Source organism: Hippoglossus stenolepis, chromosome 22 (genome assembly GCF_022539355.2).
Source record: "Hippoglossus stenolepis isolate QCI-W04-F060 chromosome 22, HSTE1.2, whole genome shotgun sequence".
Lineage (NCBI taxonomy): Eukaryota > Metazoa > Chordata > Actinopteri > Pleuronectiformes > Pleuronectidae > Hippoglossus > Hippoglossus stenolepis.
The window spans coordinates 5542052-5554572 of NC_061504.1; the positions used below are offsets into that span (position 1 = coordinate 5542052).

At 42.5% G+C, this 12521-nt stretch overlaps 1 protein-coding gene across 7 annotated transcripts in view; it reads right to left on the minus strand.

Annotated features, from left to right (window-relative positions):
* Positions 1-12521, minus strand: part of nav3 (neuron navigator 3) — a 184499-nt gene that overhangs the window by 97349 nt on the left and 74629 nt on the right. For 5 of the 7 annotated variants that reach the window (XM_035147282.2, XM_035147281.2, XM_035147279.2 and 2 more), the window contains exons 4-5: positions 11014-11086; positions 5487-5661 (exon numbers count right to left, since the gene is read on the minus strand). In XM_035147282.2, coding sequence (XP_035003173.1) covers positions 5487-5661; positions 11014-11086 — 248 coding nt within the window. Of the gene's footprint in view, positions 1-2054; positions 2461-5486; positions 5662-11013; positions 11087-12521 lie in introns of those variants that run through there. The other 2 variants (XM_035147283.2, XM_035147284.2) reach the window with 2 other exon arrangements.

Genomic DNA, 12521 nt, shown 5'->3' on the forward strand with positions numbered 1-12521 from the left:
CCTTTTAAACCACCTGTGATGAGTTGCCGTGTCATTGTACCTTTCTAATTGACCTTGCAGGTTTTCATGATGTTACGTTATGCTAACGAGCGCCACAGCAGACAGACGAACCCAGAGGAAGTGAGTTCAGGGCAGTTTCCTATAATAGCAGCAAGCACTTTCGGATCATGTTATTAACGAACTATATGATACATGACACATCGGCTAATGGTGTCTGGCAACTAAATGTGTTCCCAAAACCCCCTCGGAACCCATACCCCATTTCAGCTCCCTGTAGTATTTTTGTGCTTTATTAAATACTCTAAATAGCACTCAGCACGTAGAAGAGACAAGCTGTGACAGAGATTAATGGAGCCAGCCGCACTCTAAAATGCCTTTTCAGCATTTTGATGGAAAAACAGTTGCGCTTTTATACGTGCATCACATTCCTTACTGAGTAATCCTTCTGTTTTCTTTCTGTTTCTTCTCTCTTATTGTCAATATCTATAGTGGGGGTGTAACGTTGTAAGCAGAGAGGAACAAGCAGCAGCAAAGGCTGCAGAAATCTTGGTTATGTAGGGGGCAACCAACACTTGTAAAGGACAGTTTCAAAACAATCAGGGTTACTGCGAGGCCCATTTTTCCACCATAAGAACCACCTGACCCCCACCCCCCCGCCTCCAACTCAATGAAAATTCAATGAAACATGAAAGTAGTGGTGGAGAGTCCAACCCACAACTTTTAAGATCTTTTCAATGTGGAAAGAAGAGACAACGCCACACATGAAGGCAGGATCCAGGAGAAGGGAAAGGGGATAGGGGGGTATTGGTGGTGGTGGTGGTGGAAAGGAGGCTGGGTCAGAGGTACAGTATTTCACTTTTGATCAAATACAACATACATCAACAACACAAATGTGAGTAATATCAGTTTCAGCCTGACTGTGGCCTCAGCTCTGAGGTCAGACACACATTGATGGGTCTTAGATCCAAAATGGCGGGGGTTCGGGCGCTCGAGCAAGCCAGCATGATGACAGCAGGTAATGATGTGTCATTTGACCTTCACCTCCGGGGGGGGGGCTCCATCCAACGTGGTCCTATCTACTGTAGACTGTTGTAATGTGGCAATTCCTGAGCAACAAGTGGTCCCCTCTTAAAGCAACGGTCATTTTCAAATGTACAATGTGTCTGAACCTAATAGAAGCCCTGAGATATTTATATTCAAGAATGTTGCAAACTGATTTGTTTGCGTTCTTCTCTCTGCTGCTCCTCAGATTGAAGAAGCCTTTGGAAGACACCTGCTTGATTTGTCTCCACCATCAATTACATTGAAATGACTTGAGAGGGATGTGTTTCTGGTCAATATAGACGAAGTGGGCACTTACAAAGAGCTCTTTCAATATAAATATGGCACAATTATGCCTGCACAAATTGACCAGCTGCAACCAGAATTTCAAAAGAAGTATATGTCTTTACCCTTCAAAACAAACAACCCACATGAGTGTTCACTGATCTTTTGACAAATTAATATCAAAACATTTTACAGTTGAGGCTAAGTTGCAAGAAAGTAAGTTCTTCGGCATGTTTAAAAGAAACCAACATTTGTAGGGGCTAGCATACCAACAAAGGTGTCTGTGGTGTCTAAACAATAGTTTCCACTTCTTCTCAGTGTGTATTGACATTTCTCGTTAGAGACAACAGACATTAATTGCAAAAATACAAATCTCATACCAAGAAAACATGAGCATAAGCAGTTTCCAGGGTTTGAACTAATAAGCAGACCATCATTTTTCACTTTCCAGTAGAAGAGTCAATGTTGACATGTCTTAAAATGTGTTTCTCTCAACAAACAAAGGTTTTAGTTGAACATACATGCGGAATAAAACATCTTACTAATAAACTAATTCAACCAAAATCGGTCAGCAAGTGTTTTATGAGAAAAACAATAAACTCATGTCTATCAGCAGTTAGCATCTTAAAATAAGAGCTAAAGCAATAAAAGCATTATTCCATGATGAATGGCCGACTCTCAAGACAAACTCAAATGATAAACAGCACAACTAGAACCAAACTATTTACCAGTTCATGATGCCACTGACACTAATCCATTCTCCTCCTAGCACCATGCGATTTCCAAAATAATCCAAACTCCGTGCTCTGGATGCTACCACTCACGCACACTGCTCAAGTGTGATTTGTACCTTGGAGACGAGTCAGGCTTGATGAGGCTGTTGGCTCTCCCATAAGGCAAACGGCTCTTCCTGTCGCGAGACACGGCGGTGGGCAGGCGCGAGGAGCGCCAGACCAGGGGGTCAACTTGTTCACCCCGGGACATGGTGAGTTAAAGAGGGAGGGTTTGTTGCGCTCTGCTAGGCCCGGGCCCCCCTGCCTTCTGGAGCTCTGAAAACTTCCCGTGGCTCCGGCCTGTCGCGATCTGTCCAATGGGGAGTTCCCCTTGGAAACACACAGTCGCACTCATCCCAATCCCTTACCCAGAGACACCAGTAAGACCAGCAGGTGCTATCTATAGAAAGCTCCCCATACCACAACTGTAGATGTGCAGTAGTCTAAATGTGTTGAAGTGTGACAGTGTGTGAGAACGTGCTTCTCTGTCTGTGTAAATCTGTGAGAAAGATAATTTGATTATTTAAAAAAGCTCTTTTTCTTCTGGCTTCTCTTATATTTTACAAAGTTACTCAGACATGTTTAATGTTCAGGGTTAACTGGAGCTTACAGGAATTCATCATGGTGGAAAATTAGAATAAGAAAAGATTTATACCAATATATTTAATTACATCTCAGTGTTTTGAATTGTGGGTGATACAGAAGAGGAGCCTGCTTTGTTCGAGCCATGAAGCCTCAAACAAAAGCACCTTACAAATCGTTTAATATAATATTAAGTGGCATTGTACAAGACAGCAAACTTCAATGTTTGACTTCTCTAAATTTGTGCTGTGGTGTATTCTTTATAGAAACTCAATTTCATAGAGTCTAGATACAACAAGCGAGATACATCCACTGATTTATGATGCAGTTTATGAGCAACATTGTTTGACATTTATGTATCTTGCATTCATTTGTCTGTATCTAACACAGCTCTGAAATGCATCAGTTCCAAGAGGCCACACTGAACTTAAATTCCACATCAAAATAAACTATATCTTAATTTGTTTATTCTTTACAACGAGCAAAATATCAACAGGAAAATGACCTATTATTTTGACTGCATTAAACTATAAATGCCCTGTGCATCTTTTTATAACAGATTCACCACAGAATTCAATACGAAGTTCTATGGGTTTAAATGTCTGACTGCACAGCATGAGTTTTTAATGACAACCTGACAGGGAGTTGGTTCCATTCAGGAGGTCAAGTAGCTCTGAACGTTTCTATATAAAACATACAATGTGCAGCGATGTAAGAGCTGCACATAAAAACAAGTGGATATTAGTGTCCTGTGTTTTGATAGCAACATCAAGTAGAGCATGAGATGCAACACGCGGTGGCAAATCATCTGTGTCTGACTCACACACTCATGATCGCCTGGCTCATTCTGCCCCCATTATACACACACACACACACACACACACACACACACACACACACACACACACACACATTCATATTTTCTCATTGGCAGGTTGATGGCTTATAAAAAAACATTAACATTGTTACAGTGGCTACTCTTTCAGGGGTCCCCCAGGACAGTGAGATATTACTGGCTGTGGAAAGAGCCTGTGTGACTCTTCTTCACGCAATAAGTGTGATCATATTAGAGACATTTTCTCATAATTTTCCCCATTTCAAAATGATCAAATCAGGTCCTCACATTTTCCCAAACATTTTGAGAGTGAATAGACCAGACGTCTGCAAAAAGTCACAGCTTAATGGCTTATTTAATCACTGACAGACATGGACGGATTCTCTGACCTTAACTATGGCCTCAGAGGTGATTAACTTATCAGCCCAGGGCAGTGACACATTAGTGGAGCAGTGGACAGAGAGGGCACAGGGTCTTTTTTGAAAATTAACCGAGCCACTTCCCAGAGATGTCCCCTTGTGAATTTGTTCCTTAAATGTGCCCCAGATGCTTCCTTGTATGTTTTTTATAGGTAAAAAGTGTAGCTACTGGAAAGGCGTAATGTGTGTGTGTGTGTGTGTGTGTGTGTGTGTGTGTGTGTGTGTGCGTGTCTGTATCGTATGGCATTTTTGCTGGGCTAGACTGATGCAGCGGTTTGCTTGGCAAAATGCTGTTATGTGTGTGAGTGGGTTCCCCACCTGTTGTGGTGGGGGCGGGAGGGGAGGAGGGTGGGAATGGGAGGCAGCTGTGCCCCTAATGACCCTCCCACACGTACACACACATACGTGTGACACACTGACTGCACGGCCACCATTTCCTAGCCCGTCCAAACAGAGAAAGGCTAAAGCTCTCGACGATATCATCTTACTTGCATACTGTCCACGCAAGAGCTGAGACTATCTGTTCTTATTGCGGTGATTTGCACGTGCACACACACACACACACACACACACATGCAGCAAGGCCAAACAGAGCCGTAACTTGACCTAGTAAGGGGGAATGCTGCTAATGTGTGGTATGTCAGGCCTTCCTTTAGATGCTGCTCCCAGGCCTATCTTTATAAAGATAAATAAACATGAGCTTTATACTCACTAGATTGGCACTCAATAAAGCATGCATGGCTCCAGCAAGGCCAAACAGTCCCCTTATAAAGCTGCGTTTAAGCTCCCTCGATCTTTACTTGGATCTGCACCAACCTGCATACACCCAGTAATATCAGTCCAGTGAATATGCCTGATTTATTTAACCAAGATTCATTGATTTTCATTCATTGTTATTCCCAGGGAAATTGATGAACTCGCACAATGTTAAAGAAAGGGATTCCAAAAGTTCTGGCTCTGTGCCAAAATCAAATGGTTATTTCTTGGCCCATGTCCCGTCCTTCCACCAAGTTGTGTGGAAGTCTATCCACCAGCATCTCTAAAGCTCAGTAACAAATTTTTTAGAAATTAAATGTTTACGATGCTGGTTGGTAGATCGTGTGACCTCCAGACAGAGGCAGTAGTTTAATATCTGATGGACAATCATGTTAAGTGTGGTTTTAATCCTGTAATTTATCCCTCGACCAAAGTGGGAATAAGCATAACGCAAGGGCTGCATTAAAAATACTTTTAAAAAAGCTGACGCAGCAAAATCCCTTTGAGCATTTAATGAGGAACCTCTTTCCGTGAAGGCTGTTATTTATTTCCACTGAAAGACGGTCATATCCATCAATTTCCTGTTTACAACAGCTCTGACTGGACCCAATTAAGCCTCCAAAAGCAATAAACCAGTCGACCACTAGCATGCATCCGGAAAAATAATTGGTAAACTAATTCAAACCAGTGACATCAGCTTTCCTCCCTGACCTCTAGGCTACCTCTGCCTAAAACCAGACCCAAGCCCCAAGGCACAAGCCATCACATATATAAGGTTTCTACAGTGCAACATACCTGGACTGCATCTCTTGTGTCTTGTGGGTGCTGGCGGACGGTGCGGTGCTGCTGGTCTGCTGGCTGAGCTCCACCAGGGACTGGTAGTACTGCTGCTGCTGCTGCTGCTGCTGCTTGTAGCGTGACAGGATGAAGAAGAGGCCCAGGATGCTCTTTAGGTTGCCATTCCTGATCTCTGGAGGGACAAACCATGGACAAAAGAAAACGTTTGACCCCTGTGGTATGAATCCACACGACACCCCTGGTCATTTTCTTGGAAAACAATAATGCTTTTTTTTTTGTTTGTTGAGATCAAAAGCAGTGTCCTGTCCGTTAAAAGACCATTTATTGTGTATCCTACTGTAAGAAATCATTTGGGGACAAAGCTCAAGTGCAGCTGTTGTGCAAGAAGCGTAACAGTTTTATAAGAGCAATTATACACTGGCTTAGTGTAGAAACTGATACACATTATATAATATTCAGAGTTCTGGCCTTTACTGTGAAGTCATTTCATTATATTCTGCATGAAGAAACACTTAATCTGATGAGAACAAACAGTTGTTGTGTATTCAGACTAAAGCATCTGCTCTACATGAGCTGACACGCAGCTGGCTGATGTATTAGTGTAGATCAGCTCGGGATCTTGGTTGTGAGGGCAAGACTGAGGCGAAACAGCCAAACATATAAAACTGGATCTTTATTTTACACTTCTGCTTTTGCAATGAGATGAGGAACTGATTGTGTATTTACAGGCGATGTGGTTGCACATAGAGAGAAGTGGATATATTTTGTATTATTATTTAAAGGGATGAGACAGAAAAAGGACAAACAAAAGCAGCTGAGTTGCATTTCTCTATTTAAAGTACAGCTAAAATGAAATAAACTACAAAACAACAGCACAGATGGAGGAAAATAATACGATAAAATGCAATAAACCAAATAATTTGAAAGTGAAAATGAACCGGATTGAATTACATTCATGTTTATATTCATGTTTGGGGTATCACATCTCCAAGAAACTCCAGCGCTGCAGATGAAGTTAACTTTTAAATGTGCTGTGCTGGCAGCAGCAAGAAAGTTCCTAATCGCTGGTAACTTTGTCCGGAGTGTTCGACTTATCCTCAACAGTTCCCGGGGTTCATCTGAGACAAAACTCAAACAAATGCGTCTCTCACAGACTCCTGCACACACGGCCGAGATGGGATTCAGCAGTCACACCACAGAGTAGGAAAAATTGATCACTGAGGCTAAAGCACCCATTTGTGAAATGGACTTTTCATATCAAACCCCTCAGTGAGAGCTGGCACGCAGAGGCACAGGAAGGATGGCAGCGGCTGACGCGGGGCTTTTTTGCTCCATTTTTCAATCTGGCGAGGCTCAAACATTCTCCTACAGTCATCTATGGCCGGGCTGTTTGGGGAGTGGGGATGTTGGAGAAGATTAATCTCTTGGGGGTTGTTTTCCATTTTCTAACACCCAGCGGTGGTAATTTATACTGGACCTCAGAGAGGGTCTGAACAGCAGTGGTTTCTGTGCTTTAGAGAGACAACGCTGCAGAATCAGCCAACCGAAGAGCTGCTCTGGACTGAAACTGTTCAAATTAATAAAGATTACACTCATGAGGACAAGAGAATACAAATCTTTCATTGGTCCCCGGAGGGAAGCTGCCTTCCAGGTCAGGGTCAGCTAGAGAACAGCCCAGTTATGTGTTGTATGCCTTTGAAAGCTTTGCAAACCTGCACCAAGGTTATACCGACCAGGGATTTCAGCAACTATCTTGTTCTAACGGTTTATTTGTATAGAAACATAAGAAAGGGTTAAATGATCAGCTAATTCAAAAATGAATTCCTAATTTCATAGAAATGCTCAACATTTCATCATTATATTGATTTAGACCATTTTGGTGCAATAATTAGCTAATGATGTTATTTTTTTAAACGCAGGGTTTCTCTCACCCGACTGATGCTTTTTGATTTCTTGGAACACTTTGGACAATAGCAAGTAATGTTGGTGTGAATTCTACGCTCACAAAGCAAAAGTCATCTCGGCTTACGGTTTGATAAATCCAATCAGCCAATCCCACCAGTGCAGTACATAAAATAGTGGAGATACTGGTCAGGAGATTTGTCAGTGATTTGGACAGAAGCATAATTGTTGTTGTTCCAGGATGTTTTGAATATTTCTGAATCTAATTATCACCTGAGCGTTACACGGTCTCTAGATGTTTTGCTCAGTGTGGAGCAAAAAACTAAAATCCATCCAGTGACAGGATAACTGCATGAAGAGGCAGCTGCATAGGGGTTCCTCATAAACTGTTCAGTCGGTGTCTGTCATGTCAAAAGTGTCAGAAATAATCTCGGGCTCTCTCAGTAGCACCGGGCACAAACCCCATCACCGACTCATCCTTCCAGAATGATGTTGGAGAAACACTTTTTTCAAGTGTCTGGGAGTTTTGGAAGAAGTTAAATCTCGGAAAATCGCCCAATAGACATTTTCAGGCCTTTTCATCCACTGAAAGCAGGAGGACTCTTGCCGCTCCCGGAGCAGTGCAGAAGTGATTTGAAGAGTGTTTCTTCTTGGCTCGCGCTCAATGAAAATGTGCCTCTGCTTTCGGAGGCCTTTTAAGTGGTCGACATGGCTCCATTCAATCATTCGTTCTTATTTGGAGAGGTTACTTATTAGATGAGTCACAGAGCAGTTTGGATGAGGTGAGGGAAAGGTCCTGGCACAGCCGAGCAATACAAGGTTAAAGACAAATAGTGTGTGGACACGTAAGGACTATATATTCTGTCTTTACCTATTTAATCAACTGTTCTTGGCTTTAATCCACAGACAATACATGTCCAGTCAGATTTTCTCTTTTTCTCAGCTTCTTCATGTAAGTTTTATTCCTTTAGTTCCTTTGTTTGACATCCAATTAGGATCTATTGTTTCACTGTTAGGTTTTTAGTTTTCCAGACCATTTTTTGCAGCCACGAAGCAGAAACATTACACTAAACTTGAACTTTAAGCCTCACGCCTGCCCCGGGCCTGACCTTCTGCTCAGTGGGTGTAGCCTCTTGCTGACACAGCACACATGAGTGTTTAAGTGGACGAATGAAATCAGACCTGTTTCAAAAAAAAAAATCACCAACTGAGATCAAGAGTCAGGCACTTCATTGTGGTGAGCAGGTCGTACTGTGGGTTGTCCGCTACAACCAAGAGGAGCGTGCTCTGCTAAGATCTCGGTTTCAGAGAGCCTGCACTGGAAGGAAGCTTTAACGACCCGCTGCAGGAGACCCCTCGCTGAAGCCCATTAGCAGCAGCAGGAAATGTGTGTTTAAGGGCTTTACACCTGCTTTGAAACGACAGACTGAACTTCCTGTGGATAATTATCACATTTCAAGTCATAAAATCGTTGCTGCTTTTGATATATTTCTGTATAAACGGGTCATATGTGAATTTCAGTTGAGGAGGTGGAGCGTTTTTTTCTTCACAACACGACAAGGGTGGGTGTAGCTAAATGTTCACAATGATAACGCTTACATGCTAATGTTTAAGTAGATATATGGTGCTAGATAGAAAAATAAGGGATTAGCAGAACTATTACAATTGAGGGCATGAATGTTTGTGCAAAATGTTTATGCTATGGTAATCCAGCCAATAGTAGTCAAGACGTTTAACTTGAAACAACAAATGCCAACCTCACGGTGTGGCTAAAGGTAAAGCCAGGGCAGGGGTCAGTCATTACGAGTAATTATCTGGGGACCATGAGTGTCTGTAGAAATAATGTCATCTTAATACCCAGATGTATGGTGTATATTCAGTTGAAAATCATGGAGGGTATTCCATCATTTTTCTTCCGTCATATTCTGATGATCCATGTTTTCATCTGTTGTCCTCTAGTCACAAGCTTAAGCCCCTCCAGCATTATGGAAAAACAGGCTTCGGCCTTGTTTTTATTAAAGTCTATAACGTCCCTTCGCGGAAACGTCTGCGGGGGAACCAACACTCCTACGCAAGAGTTTTTCCGGAACTTCAGTTTACAGCCTCCCACCAGAGAGATGCAAGGAGACTTCTATAGAGGTTTTTTACAATAAATAAGTTCTAGGTTCCTGTACTCACATTATGACCCTTCCACAATTTTATTTCCATGCCTTGTAAAAACATAATAAAAACAGCATATGCCAGCAAACACAATCTGGAGACCTCTGATCTGATTCAATACATGAGAGGGAAGACACAGCCGATCTAATTTTACTCACAATCGCACACTGACTGTTAAGTCTTGAGAACGAGGCTGGTAAAGGCCCGAGTGAGGCTGAGGAAAGATGGGCTGAGCGAAGGGAGTGATGAAATGCAGCAGCAACAGCAATGGACAGAGTAACCCAATAGCCCATATATTTACAGACCCACTTTGAAATTCCAGGCCTTGTGAGTCACTTTGCTGTTTTTAGTGCTGCAGTGGGGGGGGGGACAGGATTTAGAGCTGTCGGTCAGTGTGTCAGGCTCTCGGATTTGTTCTGCTGCTGGAGGGGTCAAGGGCACGTTCACCTCCATAACGTTTAAATGGGAGCAGAACCAACATGAGGTCTGGGTCACCACAGGTCCTAAACAACAGCTGGAGACACTTATTGATAGAGTAAATGAGATGTGCTAACATGAGACAGTAAAGAAAACCCCCGTCAGAAAGAACTAGGTTTGGGTTTTCTTTCACCTACTGTATATGCTCCTGTTTGCAGTGTGCAGTGCATGAAACCCCTCTTTGCAGATGATGCAGTCATTTACGTTTCAATCAAGAATGTTGAATTTGTGGTATGAGGACAGCAACAGATGATTTATGTCAATTCATCTGCATATACTGTTCTATATGGAGGGTTATGAACTTTTAGCATTGTACAGTTTCAAAAGATTGACACACGTTAAAACATCCATAAAAGCAAATACTTTTTTTTAAACATTTAATTTGTGTCCGGCAAAAATGATGTGTTGAAATTCTGGTGATTTTAAGATGTTTTTTTAATACAACGCATTTGCTGGGATGCACCAGTAAGATTTTTACAGCTGCTCTTTCCCATGTAGTGAAAAAAAACTAACTAGAGTTGGATTCATTTACAAACTTTCAGGGAATGTTTAGTCAAAATTAGTTGTTGTAACTTGATCATTTAGCAAATAGTTTAGAATTTAAAAGTAATTTTAACCTTGTCCTTGTGAGAAAATTGACGGACGGCGAATCCCTCTCTGCAGTTTCTATCCTCCCACAATCCACTTTGATGCCCTAATGATTGCCTACACTGCCATAGTGAAATCTGGGGATGAGGAAACTGAGCACCCCTGCAATGATACCAACGCGGTGAATTCCATTGGTGTGAAATGAAATAGTTTGTCTTAAGAATAGGTTTAACCAGTTTCTTGGTACTGTGAAGAAATGGAAAACTATCCACAAAAGAGCCAAATCAATTTTCCTCTTCTAGGAAATATGTGTACAAGAGGGAGCTTCTGCTGTTTGACTGATATAATTAGGAGTTTATTCAGGCCCTTGAATTCTATATGGTTTATTTCCTCTTACCTTCTGCTGAGAGCCCTTGTACATTCACTCCTCTGGCATCCAGGAAACTGAGGCAGGCGTCCACATTTTCAATCTGTTGAGAAGATGGCCAGACAGTCAGCACAATGGACACGCACTGCAAGAATGTGGCGATAGTTAACATTCAATGAGCCTAAATGTCTCGGGGCAGAGGACGCAGCGGATGAGGATGATCAGTGTTATTACCCATAAAGCACGTCATTGTGTGGCTATTATACGACCCCTTCTTGGCCCTGAGACCCGGCTGCGTGACATACTGACCGCAGTGTAGTGCCACCTACACAACCCGGGGCATGTCACACACATGTATTCAAGGAGGGCACACATATAAGCGCACACAATGCCAGCAGAAACACATATTTACTCCAATGCCCTCATACAGGCGCTGACATACAGACACACAAAAGAATCAAATATGGCATAAATGCATATTTACACAAACACACAGAATAATCTTCCTGATATATTTACATGTAAACACAGGGTGTGTTGGTCACTCAAGGCCTTTCACAACAGAGTCAACCGTCACCTCTGCAGACCGATGTCAGTTTCACAAAGGCTCACAGTTAGGAGTTTTTTTTAAATATCGCATTCCTTGACACACGCTCATGGGTGGCTTCATTAGCATGGTGGCGAGCCGCCAACGCCCCTCAAGAGGCCTTTTTTATGACGGGGTCAAAGGTCAGCGCGCTCGGCTTTGGCGCTGTGTGCCAAGGCCACACAAAGGGCAGGCTGGGCAACTCCGCCAGACGTCCAACGAGCAATGATGATTCATGAGCTGTAACTCCCTCAGAGCTCTCTCTCTCTCTCTCTCTCTCTCTCTCTCTCTCTCTCTCTCTCTCTCTCGCCTAATGCTTGTTCACTGAGTGTGTCTGTATCTCTTCATTAGAGAGAGGGCGACTCTGCAGAACCAGGATAATGAGACAGTTCTGCACACAGCTCATTTGGATACTTGCTGATTCTTCCCTTGCTCCCATTGAGCTGAACTCTATTGTCCTCAATGGTTTAATAATGTGAATTTCAGTGGCATTTTCTACAATAGAGAGAATTGGCCTATGCCTTAATGATGCAGACAGCCAGGGAGGGTGGGTAATTTCATAAAGCTTGCTTTCTAATGAGCACAAATATTTTGTGGTTGTGACAAGCTGCAGCATAACTAAATCTTGGATTGAGATCACAAACTATTTTACTTCTTTGCACTACAACTGAATACAAATCAGGCTGTGGGCTCAGGTCTTTTACTGTCGGAACTTTGCTTTATTTGATCTGAGAAGAACTCGATTCAGCTGAAAATTGCTGGAAAGAGAACCCTGTTTCACCTCAATACTTCACTTTTACGACAACTTGTCTGTCTAATAATTTCATGATCTTGCAAGAAAGTGTTCAGCTCAAGTCAGCACTAACGATATATGTGAGCCAATACAGGTCGCTACGCACTTTTCACTATGTCTGAGACGCTGAACTGATGAAGGTTACAAGCTAAATCAAAG